The sequence below is a fragment of the Phyllobates terribilis genome, unplaced genomic scaffold (assembly GCF_046119375.1).
Source record: "Phyllobates terribilis strain yellow unplaced genomic scaffold, ASM4611937v1 Scaffold_11__3_contigs__length_659146591, whole genome shotgun sequence".
NCBI lineage: Eukaryota > Metazoa > Chordata > Amphibia > Anura > Dendrobatidae > Phyllobates > Phyllobates terribilis.
This window is the reverse complement of record NW_027362771.1, coordinates 108,757,629-108,785,092: the sequence shown is the minus strand read 5'-3', so window position 1 is coordinate 108,785,092 and position 27,464 is coordinate 108,757,629. Positions and strand designations below refer to the sequence as shown.

Here is a 27,464-nt window from a genome sequence, read left to right as displayed (position 1 = left end):
CTATATCAGCTAACACGCAGACAATGCGCCATTTATTACACAGCACAATGCTTGGCTGCACGGAGATAGCGCTCTGCACATGCTGGCAGAGCCAGAACTAAAGATGGCTGCCGTGAGCAGGTTACGTCAACGTGACGTAGAGCGCTCGGCCCCGCCTCCTAGAGTCAGCGTCACGTGATGAGAGCTGGCGGCAGGTGACCTCAGCAGGTGCATGGCGGCAGATTTGACTCCTAGATTCCGTCGGATCCGCAGTATGGGAGAGCTGAGAGCCCGCAGGAGAGGTAATGGAGCTGCAGCTTCGCCACCACCATGGGGGCAGCCATATACGCTAGCACCAGTTACAGGGGCTCTCTCATGTATTTCTATGTGGCAGAGCCCTTCTAGGAACATGCAACTATTCAATTTACTTGTTATTAAAATCCTCTCTGTTCTCTAGAATGGAAGAATTGTCACTTGTATTGTTTACTGCTCGTTGCCTAGGTCACCGGCCACCTCTGCAGTCTATTAGTGGTGGCTGGAGCTCCCGATCCCGGCCCTGTGCTCCGATGCTGCAAAATTGCCTCATCAGGGAGCGCCCAGGTCTAGTCAGGGGTCCGAAATGTCAATCAGGAGAGCACTGCCCCACGGCAAACCAGAAGTCAGGAGACCGGACAAGAGTCCTGAGGCCACCACATGTAACATCATAAGAACACATCATACAGTGCCTTGAAAAAGTATACATACCCCTGAACTCTTCCACATTTTTCACGTTACACCCACAAACTTAAATGTATTTTATTGAGATTTTATGTGAAATCCCAACACAAAGTTAGCAAGTATTTGTGAAGTGTAAAGGAATTGATACATGGTTTTCTAATTATTTCAAAAATATAAATCTGAATATTGTGACGTGCATTTGTATTCAGCCCCCCTGAGTCAGTAATTTGTAGGACCACCTTCCTCTGCAATTACTGCTGAAAGTCATTTGGGGTATGTCTCTACAAGCTTTGCACATCTAGAGGCTGACATTCTTCTATGTAAACTAGCTCCTGCTCAGTGAGATTGGATGGAGGCGTCTGTGATCAGACATATTCAAGTCTTACCACAGATTCTCAATGGGATTTAGGTTTGGACTATGAATGGGCCATTTGAACATGACTATGCTTTGATATAAACCCTTACATTATAGCTCTGGCTGTATATTTAGGGTCATTGTCCTGCTGGAAAGTGAATCTAGACCCCAGTCAAGTCTTTTGCGGCCTCAAACAGGTTTTCCCCCAGGATTGCTCTGTATTTAGCTCCATCTATCTTCCCATCATCTCTGACCAGCTTCCCTGTACCTGGTGAGGAAAAGAATGATGCTGCCACCACCATGTTTGATAGTGGGGATGATATTTTCAGTGTGATTTGCAGTATTCATTTTCTGCCATAAATAGTATTTTGCATTTAGCTCAAAAACTTTTACTTTGGTCTCATCTTTCCAGAGCACCTTCTTCCACGTACCATGTAGTGGACACAGCTAGCATGCAGAAGAAGGTGATGAATACAAATGCAGAAACAATTTTCAGATTTATATTTTTAAAATATTTAGAAAACCATGTATCATTTCCTTTACACTTCATAAAATACTTGTTACTTTGTGTTTGATATACCACATAAAATCCCAATAAAATATATTTAGGATGTTCAAAAGTTGGAGTCAGTTCAAAGGCGGGCAGCTAGATTATTACAAGAGATGGAAGGCCTCTCATATGAGAGGTTGGAACAGTTGAGCTTGTTTAGCTTAGAAAAACGACGCCTCAGATGGGAACTCATTTACATGTATATGTGTGGTCAGTACAAAGGACTGTCACATGACTTATTCCTTCCAAAGACCATACTAAGGACCAGGGAGATCTCATTACGGGTGGAAGAAAGGCGATTCCGGAACCTAAATAGGAAAGGGTTCTTTACAGTCAGAGCAGTCGGACTGTGGAATACCCTACCACAAGAGGTAGTGATGGCAGACACTATAACAGTTTTCAAAAAAGGGCTGGAGGATTTCCTCGATAAATATAACATTGTGGGTTATAGTTAAATTAGGCAAAATGTACAATTGGTGGAGAAAGGTTGAACAAGATGGACCTAGGTCTTTATTCAACCTATATAACTTATGTAATATTAAAGGTTGTGGTTGTAACAGGAAACAAAAAAATGTGGAAAAGTTGACAGGGTATGAATACTTTTTCAAGGCACTGTATGTATTTCATTTATTTTACATCATATTTTATTTCCTGAATTTTACAGGGTTTTCCTTAGATTGACACGTATCCCAGGATAGATGATAAATGTCTGGTTGCTGAGACCCCACTGATCACTAGAACGATGGGTCTGAGCCCCAATTTCTTCTGCACTGCGTGATTACAGTAAAGGGGAGTGTGAAGGGAGCGGTATTTAAGCATATGCAATGTCGTGATTAGTGGTCCCAATGGTGGGACCCGCACCGGCATCACTTATTATGTGAACACTGCTCTAATTGATAGCACAGGATTGAGAAACCCGTCAGTGCCCTGGTACGATAAATATAACTGGCATAAGCTCCTTGGCTGCAGTGTGAACAGGGAAACCCACTAATCACATGGTTCAGTTCTCCTCGTATTGGATGGAGAACTTTTATACCCTTTCTCCCCCGGTCTGGGTTCAATTACATCCCTGTCCCACTTAGTTATGCTCAAGGTATGAGGATGCCATAATAGTCCCTTTTAGGCTTCTACCAATAGATCTTTTGGACATAAAATGGGAAAGTTTTCTACTTCCAGTGTTTTCTAGTGGCTGTAGTGATGCCAGGTGACCAGGCATGAATGGGTCAATGCCAGGGATGGTGCTGTGTCTAATGATGATACACAGTAGACTGAATTCACCCTTTATACCCCGTTTCTGCTTAGCCAGCTGCACATCTGATGTGTATTGGTTGTTCAGCAGATGTTGGGTAGAAGAAGGAATCTTTGTTCTGAATAACTTAAGTTGCTGCCTCCATATTGGCAAAGCCCAGCACGTAGGCGTTTGTCGAGTCAGGGAAAAATGAATTCATTTTCGTAAATATTATGGAAGTCGTCAGTTTATTCTTATTCTGTATTACGATTATAACCAGGTTTGCGGAGTCAATGTCCATTTGGTGGAGTCGGTATAAAATGGACCGACTCCTAAAATATATAATAAATTGGGTACAGTAATACAATGTAGGATGTGCTGTAATTGTTTTCATAAGAATTTGGGAACGTTATAAAATGTCATATAAATGTCTGTTCTATTCCTGATCTATGGATTTAGGCTTTTAGCTGAGATGAATCTGTGCTGCACTTTATGTACACGCTCAGTAGTGAGGCAGGGCTGTGGAGTCGGAGGTTTGGCTTTACTTACTCCACAGCCCTGGTTCTAACATTTTATAGATTAGATTTTATTTTTTACTTGTGCTATTATGTTGATATTGCAGGCTACACTGGACCCTTCCAGGCAACACATTTATGGAATAGCATTATCCAGGCACTGAAAATTCAAGTGGAAGTAAAGAACAGACGACAACACCTGCGGACGTATCCCAACTGCTTCATCGGCTCGGATGCTGTGGACATCGTCCTTTGCCACCTGATGCAGAATATGTATTTAAGCAGCTACGATATTTCGCGTACTAAAGGGGTGCAGCTGTGCCAAGCCCTCATGGACCACAAAGTCTTTGAACCTGTTGGTGCTAAGCTTTTTAAGAGTGAAGCGGAGCATGTCTTTGAGGACAGTAACAGTCATTTCTATAGGTTTTTAGAATCCAGAGGTGCTGCTGAATGCTCCCCAAGCGAGAAGAGCGTTGGTAGAGAGAGGAGGCGCTCAAGGTAGGTACATGATTCCCATAAGTACGATAAGAAAAGCAAATCCGATCCATCTATTTATTGGACATAGAGAAGCATGCCTTCTGAGGTTCTAACAGTCTTAGAACTGACTGCTCGTATCTGATTCCTTGTCCCGGCTGATGTCATCTTTTCCTATAAAGGTGTGCTAGGTTTGGTGAGTGCCGTGCATTTTTTTCTGATGGAATTTTTTACTACACTTTGAAAGGCTGCGCTGAGTATCACATGTGCAGATAACATTCTCGGATTAGTTTGCTGGCTCCTATAGAGTGAGTAGTGCTGACTGCCGCTTTTTAACTTTTGAACTCTATTTCCCATAAGAGCTGTTCTTTTAGTATATACACAGATTTTGCATCTGAAACCGGATACTAGGGCTTTGTTCACATTGCATTTGACAAACATGTACACTAGTAAAGGTTTTGGTACATACTCTGACCATAGCCGCAGGCCTCTATTCGTAAAACAGTGTCCTTTTATACTACGAGCTGCATTGAGCTGATATGCATTGGCATCTTTTTTTTTTTTTTTTGCATTCTTATATTGTGCGCTATAACAGAAATACATATTGAATAATTTTATATATATTTTTTTTTTTATTAATGGCATTAGTGATTTTTGGTTGAATACTGTTAATGGACCATATACCTCCAACACAAAGCCCAAATGGGATGTGAACAGAACCTCATTCAGTGCTCCTGTCTAAATATTGCTGTTACATACTTGTTATGGTGTCATCGTCAGATTTGTTAATTGGATCATCCACCTAATGTGCCCAGTGTTGCATTTTTTGTTTTTTCCACCCCTCCTTCCAAGAGCCATAACTTGTATTTTTCTGCAGCCACTCATAGTGCATTGATTGGCCCTGCAGAGTAGCGGGAAACTCTACAATTCCTATATACAAGAGGATAGCGGTTTTGAGCAGGGCTGTAATTTGTGAGACCCAAAACATAATCTACAAGAGGGCTAATGACTATTATAGGTCTTTAAACCCTTCCTGACATCTTCCGTACATGTACAGCACATGCTGGGTGCGGGTGTTGTCACGGGTGTGTCAGAAGTGACAGACAGGCGCCCTGCAGTTGGTTGCAGGAGATCTCTACGTTTGGCATTACAGACATAATCTTAGAGGCTGTCTCTCTAGGACCCAGCAGCTACCTTCCTCTGGCTAATTAACACCCTGCCTGGGTGTATAAATACCTGCTGTGTTTCAGAGAGAGGTGCCAGCGATATTCATTACTATTTGTGAAGGCTTAGCAAGAGCTTTACTTTGTCCTCTCTGGAGCTTGAGGATGTGTGCGCATTTGTCTGGAGTCATCTAAAGCTAAGCAATTTCCCCCTGTTTGTCTACCCTTGTTGTCTATAGTGTTTAGTGGAGATCAACTAGTGCTCATCTCACTTCCATAGCCATACGCCTGGGAAAGTCAGGTTGAGGCACGCATGCGGCGATTGGTGAAGAGCCAATACAGGGACGTTAGGGGAGACAGGGTGACGCTAGATCAACCTAGGAGGTCTCCACTTCCCCCATTTCCCTAGAGTCTGTGCTCCCTTTCCCTCTTCCCTTTGTGTTGTACTAAGTCTTTCCCACACCTTGCGTGACAGGTGTATGGATTGGGCTTCAGAGCTGAGCTTGCACCATAACCAGCAGATTCTGGCTGTGATACACAGCTGGCGTTTGCATGTAACAATTTAAAAAGAAAAAAAGTCACCACTAAAGTAAACACGTAACTATACAAATTTGCTATGTCCGTAATTGTACTGACATGAAGTATAATGAACAGCTGAAAACTGAAATCCAAAAAACAATAGAGGAATTGCAATTTGTTTCCCCACAATTTCACTGCATTTGGAATTATTTTTCTTGTTTTACGGTACATTATTTGGTCAACTGAATGGTGTCATTCAAAACTGTAACCTGTCCTGTAAAGAAAAGAGTCGTCATACAGCTATGTCTACTGGAAAATAAAAGTTAGGGCTCTTGGAAAAGGGGGGAGAAAAAACAAAAATGAAAAAAGTAGCTGGAAGTGGGTAAAAGTATTGGTCTTTTCTCCAATCCCCTCCACGACAGCACCACCTGGAGGTTGCCTCCCCATCCTAATTAGGGACAGGAAACACAAGAGGTTAAATAGCCCCTCCCCTATACTATCCCCAGTATTTTCCTGTCCCTATGGGATGAAGAGGTTCCTAGGGTAGCTGTGGCCGGCGATCAGTGCCCTAATAACATACCTGAGGCGGGCTGCAGGGATCGAGCGCCTCTGGCCTTCCTCCCCTGTTAGCTCCCGTTCCCTCCTGAGCAGGACCTCCCCACTCTCCTGTGCCTTCGGGTAAAGCCGAGTGGGTGGTGGGCTGGGGGCCTCCTGTAGCTCCCCAGCCTGTGGATTGTCCTCCGTCTTCCATGGCAGCGTCCGGCGCGCATGCAGGACGCACCAGAAGTACGCGGTGTTCGGCCGGCGGCGTCACTTCCGGTTTGCGTTCCACAGTGGAACATATGGGGCCGTGGCGGGAAATTTGAAACTGCGGTTTTTCCCTAAAATGGAGGAAAACTTCCACCTGATTGGTGGGAGTCAGCGCTGGATCTCGGTTCCTTCTATAAGAGGCCCAGATGAGAAGACACCGATAAGGTAGGACAGAAAATGACTGTATCTATGGAAGGTGTTGTCTCAAAGCCTGCATCTGCAGAGCCCTGCGTGAACCCAGCCCCAGTAAGTACTCCTGGGATAGGTTATTCCCCACTCTCTTGAGCAGGATCTGAAAAGTTTAAATACATCTTCCCTTCTAATTTTAGGGAGACAAGGATCCTGCACCGAAAGTGGGTGAAAGCACAATACGCAAATGTGCCATTTGTAGAAAAAAAGCTTACCTCAGGCCATAAGAAACTCCTGTGCCAGAGATGTACGGAGAATATTGTGAAAGAGGAACAGCCGTCCCTTATGGAAGAAGTTAGGGGAATGGTCCAGCAGGAAATACAGTCCTCACTAGCTTCCTTCTCATACCGGCTAAAAAGAGGAAGTATCCAGTCAGGGATACTTCAGACTCAGAGGAAAATATTTCTATGGAAGAGCTTGAAGAGGGTGACCTGGGTGCAGATCAGGGAAGTGAGGAGGACAAAAAGTACTATTTTTCATTAGAAAATATGGATTGTTATTGCAAGTGAGGGACACTATGCAGGTGGAGGAAGAGAAGAAAACCCGTACAATCCAGGGTAAGATGTTTGGGGGCTTGAAGTTGAAGAAAAAGCTAGTGTTCCAGGTGCACGACAATATCCGTAGTCTCATCATGGATGAATGGGAGTTTCCGGAAAAAAGGTTAAATATTGCTGGAGAAATGAAAGAGATTCCCGCTAGATGTGAGTATGACTAAAGCATGGTCAGAGATTCCAAAAGTAGATGTTCAAGTTTCGAGGGTGGCGAAAAAGATAGCCCCTCCATTTGAAGATTCCTCCCAACTAAAGGATCCAATGGAGAGGAAAATGAACAGCCTGTTGAGGAAGACATGGGAAACATCTGCGGCTTCCCTGAGGACACATATCGCCTCGACTTGTGTAGCACCATCCATGTTCCTCTGGTTACATCAATTAGAGGATCATCTCTGGAAAGGTACTCCTAGGGAGGACCTTCTTGCATCTCATCCCCTACTCCAGAAAGCCACTGGAATCTTAGGCGATACCTCTGCAGAGTCTGTTAGAATTGCAGCAAGATAGGCAGTACTATCCAATTCCACGAGAAGGGCTTTATGGCTGAAGATGTGGAGCGGAGATAATGTGTCAAAATCAAAGATTTGTTCCATCCCGTTTAAAGGAGAATATATGTTTGGTTCGGCCTTGCATGAGCTATTAGAAAAAGCTTCAGACAAGAAAAAATCTTTACCAGAGCCAAAAGTTCCAAAAAACTTTAGGAAGAGGCCATTTCTTCCATCTCAGCAACAGCAATCGTTTGACTATAGAGGCAAAGGAAAATCCAGTCGCTGGTCTTGCCCCCAAAGGTGGAAGAGGGAAGAATATTTTTCAAAATCAAAACAAGACAGACAATGACGCCAGGAAGGTAGGAGGCAGGATTTCAAGTTTCCTTTCACAGTGGTGGCTAATATCAGCAGACAGAAAGATACTGGAGATAGTGGAAAAAGGAGTCAAAATCGACTTCGCTGCTTACCCACCAAGAAGAGCAGAGATAACAACCTGGTCTTCCTCAAAATTGCAGAAAGTCTTAATATCAGGTCTTCAGGATTTACAAAATGCAGGAGTAATATCAACAGTTCCTGGCAGAGAACGAGGAGAAGGTCACTCTTCTTGAATATTCTTGTTAAAAAAAGGCATCAGGTGCCTACAGGATAATTCGCAATCTGAAACGTCTCAACCAATATGTAAAATTCAGAAGGTTCAAGATGGATTCTTTAAAGTCCACAATTCCACTGATTGGGGAAGATTAGTATGCCTCTTGCAGGTCTATCATGTGCCAATTCATCCTTCTTACGGGAAGTTCCTCAGATTTGCTGTAAGTCAAAATCAAAGAATACATCATTTTCAGCTCAACGTGCTTCCCTTCAGAATTTCGTCAGCTCCCCGCTTGTTCACGAAGCTCACGGTGAAAGTGGTGGCCTTTGTAAGATGACGGAATATCAGTATCGTTCCATATTTGGGCGATTAAGGCAAAAGCAAATTCAGCTGAGGTCAAAAGTCTGTGCACTAATGAACCAGAACAAGGTCTCAATAAGATTCGCCATGTCTGTCCTGGGGACCATGACCTCCTCTATTCAAGCGGTAACTTGGGCTCAAGCACATACAAGGGTTCTCAAGAGCTTCATCCTTTCACACTGGGACAGATCTCTAAGTTCCCTCATCAGCAGGATTCATCTACCAGAGCAGGTGAAAGTATTTTTAAGATGGTGGCTTTGTCCGAGAAATCTGGAAAAGGGAACAGTATAGTTTCAGCATCCGTTTGTGTTAGTCAAGACAGACGCCAGCAAGAGGGGATGGGGAGCCGTAGTCTCGCAGGTGGTGTTTCAGGGAATTTGGTCGCAAGAAATTGCGGATCAGTCCTCAAACTTAAGATAATTGAAAGCGGTGGAAGAGACCCTTCTGGCAACCGAGTCCCTACTCCAGGGGTTGCATGTCAGAATATACTTGGTCAATATGACAACGGTAGCCCACCTGAGACATCAGGGAAGGAACAGAAACCCAGTCTCTGCAAGGATCTTTTGCTGGGCAGAGCTTCATCTCCTATCCCTGTCGGCTCTGCACCTGAAGGGCTCTGACAATTATCAGGCAGATTTATTAAGCAGAAAGGACATTAATCCGGGAAAATGGAGTCTGAACTGGAAGATATTCTACATGGTTGTACAGAAATGGGGAAATCCAGAAGTGGATCTGTTCGCAAGCCACGAGAACGCGAAAGTAAAAACCTTTTTCTCCCTGGACCCCAAGGATCTGGCAGCGGGGATAGATACTTTTGCTCATCCTTGGAATGTTAGACTCGCATATGCGTTTTCCCCAATTCCGTTGTTACCAAGGACTTTACAAAACATCAGGGCCGAAAGGGTAAAAACAATCCTCATAGCTCCGATGTGGGCCAAAAGGGCATGGTTCGGAATATTGAACAGTTTAAAAGTGGCAGATCCGTTGATTCTTCCTCGGATACACGATCTTTTGCATCAGGGTCTGATCTACCATCCGACCCCTCAAAATCTCTCCTTAGCAGTCTGGCTTCTGCAGCCACCATCCTGAAAGCCAGAGGCTTTTCAGAGGAGGTGATCCATACACTGCAGAAAAGCAGGAAGCAGGTAACGAACTCCATTTATGGAAAGATCTGGAAGACCTTCAAGCTGTGGTATGACCCTCATACACTAGATCCCTTTCAGCCGAATATATCTAAGATTCTGGATTTTTTGCAAAACTGTCTGTCTAAAAGATTAAGACCAAGCACTCTTAAGGTCCGGATCTCAGCCCTAAGCTCCTATTTTGATACTGACTTGACCCAAAACAGATGGATTAGGAGATCCATGACGGCTGCATCACGAATGAACCTGACGAGAGCAAGAAATGTTCCGCCTTGGAATCTCAATACGGTTCTTAAAGGTCTTACCATGCAACCTTTCGAGCCAATGTCTATTTAAGATTCAGATAAGCTGTCATGGAAAGCAGCATTGTTGATGGCCCTGACTACAGCTAGGAGGGTAGGGGAAATTCGAGCACTTTCCATCAGAGAGCCTTACTTTCGTGTTTTGGAAGACAGAATCATCCTCCAGTTGGATCCTTCATTTCTTCCCAAGTCTCATCTGAATTCCATATGTCTCAGGCTATAATCCTTCCATCCTTTAGTCAGATTCCATCAAATAACAGGGAAGAGGAGTTCCACTCGCTGGATCTTAGGACTATCATCTTCTACTTAAGTCAGACGGAGTCCTGGAGAAAGGTTCAGAGCCTATTTGTGCAATATGGAGGTCCCAACAAAGGGAAGAAAATCTCCAAAAACACGCTGGAAAATTGGATTAAAAAAGCGATTTGCGAGGCAATCAAAAATCAAGATTTACTTCCTCCAGAATCCTTGAAAGCTCATTCCACCAGAGCGATGTCGGTCTCCTGGGCTGAAAAGGCTAGCGCATCCGTCGAGCAAATTTGAAGGGCAGGTACATGGTCATCCGTCCATACCTTTGCTAAACATTATAGATTGGATGTAATGTCAAATAGAGACTTAGCATTTGGAAGGAAAGTCCTTCAGGCGGTTGTCCCTCCCTAAAATTCATTCTTTGGTATTGCTCCAAGTGGTGCTGTCGTGGAGGGGATTGGAGAAAATAGAATTAGTCTTACCGGTAGTTCGGTTTCTAAGACCCTCCACGACAGCACGGGTAATTCCCACCCTTTCTTGATTTATGAGAAAAACTCCTTAGTGTTAATAAAATATTATTGAAGCATTCATCTTGTGTGGTCCTTTGAAAACACTGGGGATAGTATAGGGGAGGGGCTATTTAACCTCTTGTGTTTCCTGTCCCTAATTAGGATGGGGAGGCTACCTCCAGGTGTGCTGTCGTGGAGGGTCTTAGAAACCGAATTACCGGTAAGTCGAATTCTATTTTTAAATAGGCCAAAGGGACCTATTGGGGACTGCACAGAAAGGGGTGCCATAATAAGTATGTAGCTGCAATATCTAGAGACAAGCACTTTAAGAAATATATGTATATATATATATATATATATATATATATATATATATATATATATATATATATATATATATATATATATATATATATATATATATATATATATATGTGTGTGTATATATATATATAGATATAGATATATAGATATATAGATATATATATATATATATATATATATATATAATATAATTCATGTTCTATTGCAAAAAGTTTTTTTTTTTTTGTAATCTCGTAAAAATGGGTACGCTAATCATGGGACAATTCCTTTAAAATGGTACTTTCGATTTAGAGTTGATTTACAGGAATTAATAACTTTTATATACTATAAGTGAACGAAGGTCCAATGAGGCATCAGTTAAAGTACTGTAGATGACAACATGACAGAGGAACTATGAGGAATTTGCTATATTCTGTAGAAGCAATTACACTTCTATATTATGTCCTCTACAAATTCCCAAATATGGGCTTACACCTTAGAGGATTGCATGACGTGCAGTACTGAATATATTATCACATGCTTTATTTCAATGTCACTAATACAGGACTGGACATGTTCTAACCATCTGTAATCCGTCTGCTCTGGACTCTGCAAATGAGAAGTTAAACCAACTCCTTCACTGTATCTGTGACATTCCTAATGCACATCTTCACCAAGACCCCAATAAACCGCAGAGCACCCCATCTCCTAAAGGTAAAGTATCTGACAATGCTAGCTGCTGCATATACATTTCCTTGTCTCTTTACAAAGAAATAACCCTTGTTTATGGTGTGTTTTTTCTTTTTAATAATTTCTGTGTCTAATGCTTTTTGCCTTTTATCCTTAAAGACGTTGAAAATGTGTGGAAACAGCAAGTGATGGTTCGGCTTCTTCAATTAATTCACATTCCTGTCTTGGAAGGCATCTTGGACTCCCCAGTTAAGGCCAAATACAAGAAGCATTTTGCTGATTTCATTGTATCCAACACATTTCTGGACAGGGAAGTCCTACAGACTCTAAACTTGCCCAAGTAAGTCATTAAAATATGTAAAATATGTCATTGTAACTAATTTGGGCCTGAAGGACACAGCATTTTTTTTGTTTCTTTATTACTGTTACAAGAGCCATGACCTTTTTCATTTTCCAAAGAAAATGCATATGGGGCCTTTTTTTCTTGCAGTGCAAGTACCTTATATATTTTTAAATAGCATAATTTTGGTGTACATATAGTGCATTGAAAACTTTTTTGGTAGGTGGAATGATTAATAACTTTTTTTTTTTTTTATTATTATTGCATTCTGCAAGTCATCCATTTGGTGTTCTATGTGTGTGTTTTTTTTCCCTCCTGCTGACAGAGCTGTGTTAGGATTTGTCTTAAAGGGGTTATCCAAAGTCAAAATTAATTGTCATTCTAAATCCCTATATATTTACTGCCATAATCAAATTATTTTCTAATATACTTAAATAAAAAATTCCCCATCCTTCACTAACTACACTGACTGCTTTTTTTTTCCACTTCATTTTTTATGACTCTTCATTTGAGAATCCCAGTGCATGCTGGGATACTCAAATGAGGCAGCCCCCTCCCTGAAACTAAGCATTATCAGTGACACTCATTTCAGGGGCAATCCGCACAATGACAGCGCACTCTGTTGCCGGCTCAGATCGTCAGTAATGAGTCGGCACTAGAGCGGGATGTCAGAATAGAAGGTGTCGCGCACAGACTTGCACCGCCAACGCAAGTGCCCCCTGATGACGCTTCTTTAGAGTATCCCATCATGCACTGGAGTTCTCAAACAAAGCGTCATCAAAAAGGAAGGGGGGGAGGAGCAGTTGGATAGTGTAGTTGGGAAAGGATAGCTAATTTTTAATTCAAGTATATTCAAAAATAGTTTTAGATTATGCCATTAAATAGAGAAGGTTTTTTTGTTTTGTTTCTGGGTTTTTTGGGGGATTTTTTTGCATATAAGAAACTGATAATGAGAATCGTAAAAACTGACACACGGACTAAAAACAGATGAAAATTGATCCAAAAGACTCCTATAAATTGTCATCGCATGTGAGGGGGAAAAACTGATGTGTGAATGAGACCTCAATTGTTAACTTTTATTCCTTTTTAGGCTTTTAAAATTCAGGGTTTTTTCTAATAGTTAAATAATGGACTTATTTTTTTCTGCTGGGTTTATTTTATTAGTCCATGTGTCAGTTTTTGGGGGTAACGTTTCTCCTTGTGGAGAGTTACATACCGGCTCTGGCATGCCAAGGTAATGAGACTTATTTGCCGTGCAATGCTCCTCTGGGAAGTTTAATATGCAAATTGCCTCTTCAGAGAGGAAGAGAACATGAACTCTATATCATCACCTGTTGGAAGGAGAAATCCTACAGGTCACAATCGACCCTTTAACAAGCCTTGCAATATGACTTAGGATAAAAGCCAAATCCTAAGTCATATTGCAAGGCTCGTTAAAGGGTCAATTGTGACTTGTAGGATTGCGGCTTCCAACAGCTGGTGATATAGAGTTCATGTTCTCTTCCTCTCCATTTTTCGAACATGGGGAAAAAAAAAAAATTCAAAGCCTCTCCAATGAACTACTCGTGACAAATGGAAAGCACATGGAATTTTTTTTTCATATCACTAGTTAAAAGCTAAATCTGTAATACTGGATCTTTTTTTATACTAATACTTCCTGTTCATTCGGTAAGAGTTTTCAGCAGGCTCCATATCAGAGGCAGGATTACAATGATGGGGTAACACCTCTATACACAGCTGATAACACAGGGTCCACCAATCCCATTAGGCAATGTAACCGCTGACCAAGGATCCAGTTGGGTTTTGACTATTGTGGCCAATGTGCATGTGTTGTTTCCTGAAACTACAGGAAGTTAGAGTCCCCAGTGGCCAATGTGTACATTACAAGATCTTTTTTATTTTTAATACAGATTGTGGTATGAAAAATATGGCATAATTTAAAGAAAAAAATCATTACACACAAGCCCTGAATTTTTTATATATTTGATCACTTGCCTTTTTATTTCTGCAATTGAGCTAGATGGATAGATAGTATATGTAATTTATAATATAATTTTCACACTAGAGGGCGTGACAATGAAATTGTTTGATCACTTATGTAATGCACACATTAGTTCTGTATTGCAGTGTTTTAATGGACATACACAAGTGGAAGATCATGGCCATTCTTTCTGCCCACAAGTTCCATGGCAATCCATCAACATGGCCTGGTCACTACTGACTGAAGGAATTTGAGGGGTTAAACACTCAGGATCAAAGTTACCTGCAATCCCGACTTATGCAGCAGTGTCTGTATAGCTAACAGTTCCTGCGGATGATAAAGGCACAGCTAGTGTGGCATCCCAGCTCCCAATATATTTATTTCGTTGCATTCAACATAACGCAAACATAGCAAAAAAGACCTCACGTCAGCACCATAATGTCTATTGCTAAGGTGTTAAAATCGACGTCCTCTTTTAGTGAAGCTACATTAGTGTATTGCATAAATAGCAAATCCCTAAAAGATCATTGTTTATGAGCTTACCAGCAGTCATTCTGCAATCTTTTTTGTATGTAAGGTGCTACTTTTACAGGCTTTATTCTGCCTTTAGAGCAGCAGAGTGCGGTGGTAATACAGTATTTAACAATATGACTTCTTCTTTTTCAGGCTGGACCGTTGGCTCGCTGCAGCCGTTGAGTGTTTGGAGTATTTTCCTGATGAACAAATTGTGATGCTGAGCCAGGAGTTATCTCAGATGAATGGAAACGGTGAAAATCTGGACTTGTACAAGAAGATGCTTTTTGACGTTATTACTAAATATTACTCCCAGGAAAGAGATCCCTTTTTGGATTGCAGAATGGTTCAGATTCTTATGGGAATTGTGGAACTTTTGGGTGAGAGCCACTAGTTTTTGTTTGGAAAGTGAGACCGGTAACTAGTGGGGTTTTGTCATCTTCACATTACACATGCAGTGAACCTGTTCGTAGTGCCCCATTGACAGGAGCGATGACAAGTGTGCTTTTCACATCTGTCGCGCAGGCATATGTAGGGATAATTTTATATACTTTTTTTTTCTTAAGTAACTACAGAAAAGCTTATTTTTCTGATGCTTATACTGTGGCATACATTAGAGGTATATATCAAGAATACTGTGACTCAGTCTTTTACCACTGTAAGTTGATGTTTTAATGTGAATTGTTACATTTATTCCTTTATGTATTCATGTTGCTTGCATATAGGCAACATATTCTGTAACCCTGTACAGAAATTATCAACGTAGACATCAGTCCTTGTACCCTGTACCTTGTCCAACAAGAGAGACATGGCCTATCATGCAACGCTGTGCACCAAAAATGGGTCTATCTTATTAACCCTCTAAGGAAAGAAAACCACTGATTAACTGCTATGGCTCAAACCGTTCCCATCAAGGGTTCATTCCAGCGAGCAGGCATGACATGTCAAAGCCACGGTCATTCAGTGACATGATGCTCTACTTACAGTAACCAGAATATTTAATAGGTCTTTAAGGCTATGAGCCCACGATGCAGAAATGCTGCATATTTTTACATGCGTTTTTCCTGCCAGGTAGAAGTGTTTGTCAAGCGTCTTTGCATGCATTTCTGCATGCGGGTTATCAAGCCTTTTTCCAAGCGATTTTAGCATCACTTGGAAAAGTGCTTGACAACTTGTTCACACTATATAAATCCATGCAACCGGCATGGATTTATAGTAGTGTGACCAAGTTAGTTTAAAAAAAAAGAATAAGAATGGTAAAAAATAAAGATTATACTTACCTTCCGATGTCCTCCCTGTGTTTTCTCTGCTGCATCCGGTGTGTTGGGCGGCTCACTGTGGTGTGAAGGACCTGCGGTGACGTCATTGAGTCATGTGACAGGTCACATGGCTCAATGACGTCATGGCAGGTCCTTCACAACACTGCGATCCATACAACAGACCAGACGGAGGGGAGAAAACACCGGGAGGACATCAGAAGGTGAATAGAATCCTTTTTTTTTTTTTTTTTTTTTAAACAGTTTCTATGGTACCCAGGTCTGGATGAGGGTCTCCTCTCCTCCAGACCTGGGTACCATCCGCACATTGAACCGTGTGATATCCGCTTGTGCAGATGCAGTGATGCGGATGTCACGCGGTCCAATGCAAGTCAATGGGGCGATTACACTGTGTGTCTGCAAAATTAATGGACATGCTGCGTATTTTTCCACAATGATAATCCGCATTGGAAATTTCCGCAGCATGTGCACAGCACATGCGGATTATCATTGGGGACCATGGGGAACGTATTACCAAGCATTTTTTAAGCGTTTTCGCTGCGGAAATTCCGTGGCAAAAATGCTTGAAAAACGCATAGGGGGCACGCAGCCTAATAGTGTTTTTGTTACAGAAAATGGAAAGCGAAGCCAAGCTTTGGAAGCCGTCCAGCTTTTCCTTAGATTGCTCATGCCACAAGCAAGAGAGGAATTCCGTCGTTTAATTGTTTTCCTGGCAGCTGCTTCTGAGACTGATGCCTACCGGCTGCAGAAGCAGGTAAGATGGCCATCTGGGCCTAGCCAGTTCCTGCTATTGTTAGTTAATGACCCATGTACAAATGAGCTTATTTGCTATTCTTTGGCTTCTTGGAGAACAAAAGTGACAAAGGGTGCAGTTCAGAGGCAAAGGGCTGAGCATTAGCCCCCTCATTCTGGTGATTAATGGGGGTCTTGGGCCCCTTTAACTGATCAAAACATCTGACAGGTACACATTAAATTAAAAAAAATTCTAGAGTACAGTGCAGATTGCTAATCACACATGATACAGTACAACATAATCAAGGAGGTTTCCTTTAAAAAAAAAAAAAACTCTTTAAAGCAGGGGTTCACAACGTGCGGCCCACATGCCACATGTGGCCCGCTATACCATTCTGTGCTGACTCCAATTATCTGTATAAAGTAGCTTCCATGTCAGAGGGAAGATGAGTAACACACAGCTCAGGAGCAGGCAAGCATGAGTACAGCACTGTGTAACCATAACTGGATCCCCCACACATCAAGAGACTTTGGTTCCTTGACCCCTGTTTAGCACTGTAGAAAGGCATATGGTACAGAGGTGGCTTATGGGAATTGTAAAATGCAGTCCGCTACTACAACACCCATAATCTTCAAAGAGCGAGTTACAGGCATGCAGGGGTTCTTTGCACAGTACTGATTGGGGAGAAGAGGATCCCCATTCTCTAAATATGTGAGAATCTTGGTAGTGGAGTCTGCATCTTTTACACATTTATGATAAATACTTTTGATATGCCATAAACCTCTCAAAAGGTGATATCCTTTTCAGTTTTATTGCGGTCCTTGTAAGCAGTTAAATTTGACAATGTATCCCTCAAATAATGGTTGTGTACCCCTGATGTAAAGGGATATTCTAGTAGGTATGTTGATCACCGATCCACAGGATAGATGATGTGATGACTTTAGAACAGTGGGGGTTTCGACTGCTGGGACCACCCAATGATTGCCAGAATGGACAACTTATTTTTTCCTCCTTAGAATGGAGCTGCAGTGTGCATGCTCGACTGCCACTCCATCTGTTCCCTATGAAAGCCAAATCCAAAGATTCAGCAGTCCAATAGAGAATAAATGGAGTGCAGGTCGAACATGCATACTGCGGCTTCAGTCTATCAGTGATAAAAGTGTCCAGTTCTGGCGATACATGAGGGTCTCAGCGGTCAGACCTGCACAGATCTAAAAGTTATCACCAATCTAATGGATAGGTTCTTCTAACCGGAAGATATTTTGAACTGAAGACCTTTTAGGTGTGTATTCAATAGATCAGAATACCAAACCTGTTTCTTACAATTATTTTTTAAATGTGGATAATAAAAGTGTCTATCTTATTGTAAATTAAGTCACTGTTTTTTTTTTGTCCAGTTTGATAACAAAGTAATGGTGGTAAAAACATTCCCAAAAGTCGTAGTTCACAACTCCACAGTATCAAGAGGACAAAGTGAACAATTTATTATGTTTCTACTGGATCATTCAAGTGAACTCTTCAAGGTAAGTCAGAATTTAGGATTGTGTGCTTAGCTCATTGTTGTAAAACCAGAGCTGTTGATATTGAACTAGTTGTTAATTTCATGTAGCAGCACAGGTTAGGGGATCCCTACTAATAGGGGTGTCCTGCCAAAGCAGTGTCTTCATGTACATTTCAGAGGGACTGCAGAAGCAACCCGCTGTCTAGCCTGTCATCGACGTCTTATAAATGCTCTTATATAAAGTACCAGTCTTGTATTGTTTGGGTAAAGTTCCCTTACAAGATAACAAGATCTGATCTTTCTTTCTCATTAAATATATTCCTCTTGAATAAAAATGCAGCATTATCATGGAGACATATTGTGGACCATAATCTCCAGTGTCTATTAATACCCGCATCATAGTTGATGATAAGGATTTATGCAAGGTCTTGGTGACAGTGTCCACATGACAAATTAGAAATGTTGTCATTAAAATCTCATCCATGTCATAGCTAGGGTCTGCAAGCGTGGAGGGGGCTCGGGAACTGAGCTCTTTTCACACACAGTAGATGCTGGCTATTTTACATAGTCTCTAATATCATGGCCGAGTGGTGATCTCTGCTGTTAACCGTTTAGATTCTGCTTTCTAAACTATTTAAATGGAGTTCTAGCTGATATGCGCAATACAATAATGCAAGTTTAGCATCACCATAATCGTTCTCACCTGGAGATTTTTACTACAATGTCATTCTTTCTCTACAATTAACCCCGTAAAAACAAGCAGCCCAGTAAGTGATACATCACTGGAATCAATATTTTGCTGATGTCAGATTACATACAGTTAGGTCCATATATATTTGGACAGAGACAACATTTTTCTAATTTTGGTTCTAGACATTACCACAATGAATTTTAAACAAAACAATTCAGATGCAGTTGAAGCTCAGACTTTCAGCTTTCATTTGAGGGTATCCACATTAAAATTGGATGAAGAGTTTAGGAGTTTCAGCTCCTTAACATGTGCCACCCTGTTTTTAAAGGGACCAAAAGTAATTGGACAGATTAAATAATTGTAAATAAAATGTTCATTTCTAGTACTTGGTTGAAAACCCTTTGTAGGCTATGACTGCCTGAAGTCTTGAACTCATGGACATCACCAGACGCTGTGTTTCCCCCTTTTTGATGCTCTGCCAGGCCTTCACTGCGGTGGTTTTCAGTTGCTGTTTGTTTGTGTGCCTTTCTGTCTGAAGTTTAGTCTTTAACAAGTGAAATGCATGCTCAATTGGGTTGAGATCAGGTGACTGACTTGGCCATTCAAGAATATTCCACTTCTTTGCTTTAATAAACTCCTGGGTTGCTTTGGCTTTGTTTTGGGTCATTGTCCATCTGTAGTATGAAACGACGACCAATCAGTTTGGCTGCATTTGGCTGGATCTGAGCACACAGTATGGCTCTGAATATCATCAATAAACACTAGTGACCCAGTGCCACTGGCAGCCATGCATGCCCAAGCCATTACACTGCCTCTGCCGTGTTTTACAGATGATGTGGTATGCTTTGGATCATGAGCTGTACCACGCCTTTCGTCATACTTTTCTCTTTCTATCATTCTGGTAGAGGTTGATCTTGGTTTCATCTGTCCAAAGAATGTTCTTCCAGAACTGTGCTGGCTTTTTTAGATGTTTTTTTAGCAAAGTCCAGTCTAGCCTTTTTATTCTTGATGCTTATGAGTGGCTTGCACCGTGCAGTGAACCCTCTGTATTTACTTTCATGCAGTCTTCTCTTTATGGTAGATTTGGATATTGATACGCCTACCTTCTGGAGAGTGTTGTTCACTTGATTGGCTGTTGTGAAGGGGTTTCTCTTCACGATGGAGATTATTCTGCGATCATCCACCACTGTTGTCTTCCGTGGGCGCCCAGGTCTTTTTGCATTGATGAGTTCACCGGTGCTTTCTTTCTTTCTCAGGATGTACCAAACTGTAGATTTTGCCACTCCTAATATTGTAGCAATTTCTCGGATGTTTTTTTTTTGTTTTTGCAGCTTAAGGATGGCTTGTTTCACCTGCGTGGAGAGCTCCTTTGGCCGCATGTTTACTTCACAGCAAAACCTTCCAAATGCAAGCACCACACCTCAAATCAACTCCAGGCCTTTTATCTGCTTAATTAAGAATGACATAACAAAGGGATTGCCCACACCTGTCCATGAAATAGCCTTGGAGTCAATTGTCCAATTACTTTTGGTCCCTTTAAAAATAGGGTGGCACATGTTAAGGAGCTGAAACTCCTAAACCCTTCATCCAATTTTAATGTGGATACCCTCAAATGAAAGCTGAAAGTCTGAACTTCAACTGCATCTGAATTGTTTTGTTTAAAATTCATTGTGGTAATGTCTAGAACCAAAATTAGAAAAATGTTCTCTGTCCAAATATATGTGGACCTAACTGTAGCAAACACGTGCTGACAGATTCCCTTTAAAGGGACGTTTGAATGTTTTCTTCAAGTAGGATGTTTAGAAGTATATATTGTGCAGGCCTTCTATACCAATTAAACTGCATGTTTTTTTTCATATGATGCAGACACCCATGGAGCTACTTGACCTTGTAAGCTCGAAGTTAAGGAGCCTGCAGAATGGAGGAGACCCAGATGACCTTTTAGGTATTTGTTCATTAACTACTTGTAAAGGAGTTAAACGATGAAGTTTAATGTATTAATGATACTAGTCTCCCTGGCATTTTATACTTACCAGGGCTTAGTGTCTGAAGAATTGGACCTATTTGAGGTTGTGCAAATATCGAATGTTACCTATAAAGATTGATATCTGACCTTTGCTCTACTACTGCCATGGTGAAATGAATTAGTAAATGTGAATATATTAAGATGTATTAATGTATTTTTAAATGAAAGAGGCATGTTTCTTGTCTTCGTGCAGCCTGTAATTGCCCATTCACTAACTGCACTTTCTCTAACAGAAATCCCTTTAATCTTCACTAAATTTATGGTAATAGGAGAAATTCTAGATGGGGAGAGAGAAATCAAAGGTGTCCTGGGGTTTTTGCCTTCTTCTGGATCAACAGATGTAGGCATAGGGATTTTAGTAATACCTTTATTAGAATCACAAGAGTAATACAAAACATAAAACAAATTTAAAAAAATATAAACAGGAACATTTTTAATTGTAATGGTGCAGTAATAAAAAAAATGGTAATACATTTGTGAGGGCTAGTCCCAGTCAGTTAGTGTAGGGAGTACAATTGGGGGAGAAAGGTTGAACTTGATGGACCCTAGGTCCTTTATTCAACCTACATTACTATGTTATTATGATTCGGCTATAGTTCTTTCCATCTACACAAGTGATGCCCAACTTTTCTTACCTTGAGAACCACATTCAGCTCTGAGATTGTGGCGAGCCAAAATGAGTCTCCCATTACTGTATATAATAGCCAAAGCTTCCCTTTTCTTGAGCCCATCTTCCATATAGGCAGTATACTTGCATCCAGTGGTTCCCACTTAACCCCCATTTGTTATTCTCGCATAAGTGCTCACCACATGATTGCATACAGTTTCAAGCACCCCTCTAACTGGCAATATCTAAAATGTTCACACAATGACTTCATGTAGTGACATATTCCTGATACAAGTCATATCTGTCTACGTCATGCGGATTGACAGCCACCTCTCTGCATTTAGGCAGTGGGAAGCTGGCTGTCAATCATCATGACATCAGCAGTTACGCCCCATCAGCATGGCAGAGTAGAAGAGAAGTCGCTGCTCTGCCGACGTGACGTCAGCGATAGCTGCATAATTGCCAGCAGAAGTGCTCTGTGACAGTGATGTGTTGGCAGAGATTAGCATCGGATACAACCGGCAGGTAATTGTCAGCTACGTGCCTGTTAGTTCTTTGGCATGTAGTAAAAAAATATATATGGCATTAAAGAGGTTATCTAGGATTGTGTGTGACTCCTCAATGGAAACAATACAAATCCTTTCCACAAATGCAGAGCTTACTATATACAATAAATAGCTCCAAATAATCGTAAAACAGTCTTACAAGGGTTCAGATGTATAGTGTGGGTCATAATTACAGTGGGTACGGAAAGTATTCAGACCCCTTTAAATTTTTTACTCTTCGTTTCATTGCAGCCATATGGTGAATTCTAAAAAGTTCATTTTTTTTCTCATTAAAGTACACTCTGCACCCCATCTTGACTGAAAACAAACAAATGTAGAAATATTTGCAAATTTATTAAAAAAGAAAAACTGAAATATCACATGGTCATAAGTATTCAGACCCTTTGCTCAGTATTGAGTAGAAGCACCATTTTGAGCTAGTACAGCCATGAGTCTTCTTGGGAATGATGCAACGAGTTTTTCACACCTGGATTTGAGGATCCTCTGCCATTCTTCCTTGCAGATCCTCTCCAGTTCCGTCAGTTTGGATGGTGAACGTTGGTGGACAGTTATTTTCAGGTCTCTCGAGAGATGCTCAATTGGGTTTAGGTCAGGGCTCTGGCTGGGCCAGTCAAGAATGGTCACAGATTTGTTCTGAAGCCACTCCTTTATTATTTTAGCTGTGTGCTTAGGGTCATTGTCTTGTTGGAAGGTGAACCTTCGGCCTAGTCTGAGGTCCAGAGCACTCTGGAAGAGGTTTTCATCCAGGATATCTCTGTGCTTGGCTGTATTCATGTTTCCTTCAATTGCAACCAGTCGTCCTGTCCCTGCAGCTAAAAAACACTGCCATAGCATGATGCTGCCACCACCATGTTTCACTGTTGGGATTGTATTGGGCAGGTGATGAGCAGTGCCTGGTTTTCTCCACATATACTGCTTAGAATGATCACCAAAAAGTTCTATCTTCGTTTCATCAGACCAGAGAATCTTATTTCTCATAGTCTGGGAGTCCTTCATATGTTTTTGAGCAAACTCTATACGGGCTTTCATATGTCTTGCACTGAGGAGAGGCTTCCGTCAGGCCACTCTGTCATAAAGGCCTGACTGGTGGAGGGTTGCAGTGATAGTTGACTTTGTGGAACTTTCTCCCATTTCCCTACTGAATCTCTGGAGCTCAGCCACAGTGATCTTGGGGTTCTTCTTTACCTCTCTCACCAAGGCTCTTCTCCCACGATTGCTCAGTTTGGCTGGACGGCCAGGTCTAGTAAGACTTCTGGTGGTCCCAAACTTCTTCCATTTAAGGATTATGGAGGCCACTGTGCTCTTAGGAACCTTGAGTAATGCAGAAATTCTTTTAGAATCTTGGCCAGATCTGTGCCTTGCCACAATTCTGTCTCTGGGCTCCTTGGGCAGTTCCTTTTGAGCTCATGATTCTCATTTGGTCTGACATGCACTTTGAGCTGTGAGGTCTTATATAGACAGGTGTGTGCCTTTCCAAATCAAGCCCTATCAGTTTAATTAAACACCGCTGGATGCCAATGAAGGAGTAGAACCATCTCAAGGAGCATCACAAGGAAATGGACAGCATGTGACTTAAATATGAGTGTCTGAGCAAAGGGTCTGAATACTTATGACCATGTGATATTTCAATTTTTCTTTTTTAATAAATTTGCAAAAATTTCTACATTTCTGTTTTTTTTTTCAGTCAAGATGGGGTGCAGAGTGTACTTTAATGAGAAAATAAATCAACTTTTTAGAATTTACCAAATGGCTGCAATGAAACAAAGAGTGAAACATTTAAAGGGGTCTGAATACTTTCCGTAGCCAATGTTGTACTGAGCTCTTTAGTTGTGCCTGGTTAAGAGGGTAAGACCGCCTAATGCTGTTAAAGAAGGCGTCCCAGTAACAGTCCGTTAGACTTATCTGTGAACCAGTCAGAAAGCATGCAAAAAGTATTTACAGAAGACCCAATAGTTGCCGCTGCTGGGTACACTAAATGTAATGTACATGTGCCGCCGTCTAAGAAAGAATTGTGACCAGGGCTGTGGAGCAGGTAAGCCAAACCTCTGACTCCTCAATATCCCTGACTCCACAGCCCTGCCTCACTACTGAGCATGCACATAAAGTGCAGCACAGATTCATCTCAACTAAAAGTCGAGACCCTAAGGCTATGTGCCCACGATGCAGAAATGAAGCAGAAAATTTCTGCAGCATTTCTGCATCTCCCTGGCAGAAAAAACGCATGCAGATTGTGCATGCGTTTTTCCTGCAGAATACATGCGGAATCACATGCGTATCCACATGCGTTAGCGCATCTGTTTCCGCATGCGGACTGACAAGCACTTTCCAGGCGATAGCATCACTTGGAAAGTGCTTGACAACTAGGTCACATTGTATAAATCCATACAAACGGCATGGATTTATACAGTGTGACTGTAAAAATAAAAAAATAAAGCTATACTTACCAATCCCCCGCCGCGTGAGCTGTCGCGTGTGTTGTCGCGCTACTTCCGGGTTGCCGGCATCTTGCGAGACAGCCTGTGGTCACATGACCGCGACGTCATCTCAGGTCCTGGAAGGAGAAGCACTGCAGGGGCCGCCGGACAGGTGAATATAAACTTTATTTATTATTTTATTCTTTTTTTTTACAGGTACAATGGTACCCAGGTCTGGATGAGAGTCTCCTCTTCTCCAGAACTGGGTACCATCCGCACATTGAATCGCATATAATCCGCGTGTACAAATGTACTGACACGGATTCTATGCGTCTCAATGCAAGTCAATGGCGGCGCTTCCGCAAAATTAATGAACATGCTGCGGATTTATGAGCGCTGCAGAAACGCTGCGGAAAAATCCGCAGCATGTGCATTGACATTGCGGAATGCCATTGGGGACCATGGGGTGCGGATTACCATGCGTTTTTGATGCGTTTCCGCTGCGGAAATTCCGCAGCATAAACGCATGAAAAACGCATCGTGTGCCCGCAGCCTTAGATCAGGAACAGAACAGACATTTATAGGACATTTCACAACTTTCCCAAATTCTTATGAAAACATTTACAGAACATTCTGCATTGTACTACTGTACCCAATTTATTAAAATATTTTAGGAGTCAGTCCATTTTATTCCGACTGCACCAAAATGGACTCCGACGTCACAGCCCTGATTGTAACTACTTTTTTTTTTTTTTTTTTTAAATAATGGTTATGTTTTTAAGATAATCTGTTAGTTCTATGTTCATGGATATTCTGAAATGCCTATTTTCTGCACCCATGTGACAGGTTTTACATTTTGTCAACGGTTAACCATTAGAGAATACGAAGAACAGAGGTATGATTACACAAGAAGGGAAATTCGTCAGTTACTAATGATGGTGGACGGGAGTTCTGCTATTCCTGAGAAGAAAAAGAAGAAACTAATGAAAGAATTCCAAAAGTATCACCCTTCAGTTTCCAGCAACTAAGGTTCTGCTTTGATGAAATGGCCCTTTGCACTACGAGTAGGTGGGTTTGTGCCCACCTATGAGACTAGGTTTGAAATCTACATAAAAATGTGATCAGGAGCAGTTGTCATGTTTTGGACATTCTTCTTGCAATACATAACCAATGCAATTCCCTTGCATTTGGTAACTGCTCCAGAAATTGTGGAAAGTACTTTCCACAGTATATGAAGCTCTTTACTGGAGACTTACCATGTGCTCTTTTATGTGTTTCTATAGAGAGAACTTTGTTCCTATACTGGTATGCTTTGGCACTTTGTACTGCGAGTAACTACTGATTCTTAAAGGGAACTTATCCCTTACACAGTATAGGCAGATATACAGAACGGCTTATCGCTCCTTTAGAAACCAGAGACATCACTGAGTAGGTTGATGTTATTACTGTCAGCAGTAAATGGGCTGATGTAATAAGACCAGAGGTTCACTTCAAATGAGTACTGTCTGTGATTATTAACATTGAAGCTGTGAAATACAGTAGATCTTAAATTTCATTAACCTGCCATGATGGTGTATATTGTAAATGCAGATCAATTACGTTAAGGTCTCACTATGTCTGCAACATTTTTAAAAATCTGTAAAAAAAAAAAAAAATTCACCAAACTGCCAGCTGCCACGGCAGCCCATCGGCACAGCGCAAACGTAAATGTTCTGTTCATTTCTCTTAGTATTCGTACAGCCAGTACCTAATCCATGTGGAGCAGGCATAGCTCCTTAGGCCACCTAACATGTGTGAATGCTGGCTAAAGTGGGTGTACAAGAGAAGAAAAATGTCTGTCTTCTTCCAGGAATACCTGTCAGTGGGTTGTGTCTTTTACAGAAGCTCTGTTCCATTGAAGATAATGAGTTTAGACTGCAATAGCGCACACAACCTGCGGACTGTAGTGGTGGTGCTTTTGGAAGAGGGAAGCCATGAGTTTCTAAACTGTACGACCCGTTTTAGCAAGCATTGACCCTAAAATGCTGTGTTCTTACATGAAGACTGATGTTTAAAAGGGACTCTGTCAGCACAGAATGACTGTTCAAACCAAGTACAGGCGCTCGCTCACATCATGGTGGGGCCAAACATTTATGTACACCTTCCCACCTGCTTGTTTTCCCTCTATCTCCACCCCTCCTCCTCTTCTTTGACAGCTCTGGCTGGATGGAGCCAGAAAAGGGCAGTGATGGATGGGAAACATGCAGTTGTAAAGGTGTATATAACTGCTCATGTACTTGTCTTGAGCAGTTATTCTGTGCTGACCGAGTCCCTTTAATAAAACAGGTGTGTGAGAGTGGATTGCTCAGAAATTTCTGTGCATTTTATATTATTTACATGACTGGGATGACACTTTAATAATATACTAATTTATTCTACTTTTAGCCTAAAAGGGGCTACTTGAATGTCATAGTCTTATGTAGCAATTCATCTTCAAGGGATAAGTGCAAATCATTTTGTGTGTAGGAATTTGATAGTATGAATGAATGCTTTTTATTTCTTACGATAAACTATAGGGAGATATGATGAATTCAATAGGGTTTTAAGCAGAAAATTGTTCAATACTTGAATGGTAATGAGGGAATACAGACTTAATAGAGTGTGATCCTGGCCTTTCCATGCATCACAAATTAGCAGTCCACCAGGGATCTCTGGAGCCAACACAACTCCTTCACCTCCGGATAATACAGCTAGTAATAATAGTAGGAATAATGATAATATATCTGTAATCAGACTGATTTGGAACATTTAGCTTTTTTAAACACTAGTTACCAGGATCATGGCACTAATACACATTTCTGATATAACAGATGAACAATTATTTACCAACATAGTATTTCATAACTGTCATTTGGTAACAGTGAATAACCACGAATATATTGATAACCATTAGCAATAAATTCTGTACACACATTACTGTATAGCTGAGTAATGTAGAAAGGTATTAAAAAAAATATCTAATTTTACATTTTCTCCTACATGTCCAAGATCTGGTGGTTGTTTTTATTTGTAATAAAATCAAGAAATAAAGCTATAGTAAATAAAAGCTGCAATTAAAGAAAAAAATATTGTTTACCTTAATTTTAACTACAAAATGAAC

General features: G+C 41.3%; 1 protein-coding gene across 1 annotated transcript; it reads left to right on the top strand.

The window, feature by feature from the left end:
* Positions 1-127: 127 nt before the first annotated feature.
* On the top strand, positions 128-27,464 carry DEPDC4 (DEP domain containing 4). The gene is made up of 9 exons (XM_073651455.1): positions 128-281; positions 3,452-3,842; positions 11,552-11,700; positions 11,836-12,016; positions 14,664-14,890; positions 16,399-16,541; positions 17,918-18,043; positions 20,579-20,657; positions 25,172-27,464. Exons 1-9 carry the CDS (start codon positions 212-214, stop codon positions 25,351-25,353), a joined length of 1,548 nt encoding a protein of 515 aa, XP_073507556.1. The 5' UTR covers positions 128-211; the 3' UTR covers positions 25,354-27,464.

Coding starts and splice junctions, on each gene's coding strand:
- DEPDC4 (XM_073651455.1), top strand. CDS start 212: ATGGCGGCAGATTTGACTCCTAGATTCCGTCGGATCCGCAGTATGGGA. Junction 18,044..20,578: donor ATTCAAGTGAACTCTTCAAG/GTAAGTCAGAAT, acceptor CATATGATGCAG/ACACCCATGGAGCTACTTGA. Junction 20,658..25,171: donor AGACCCAGATGACCTTTTAG/GTATTTGTTCAT, acceptor CCCATGTGACAG/GTTTTACATTTTGTCAACGG.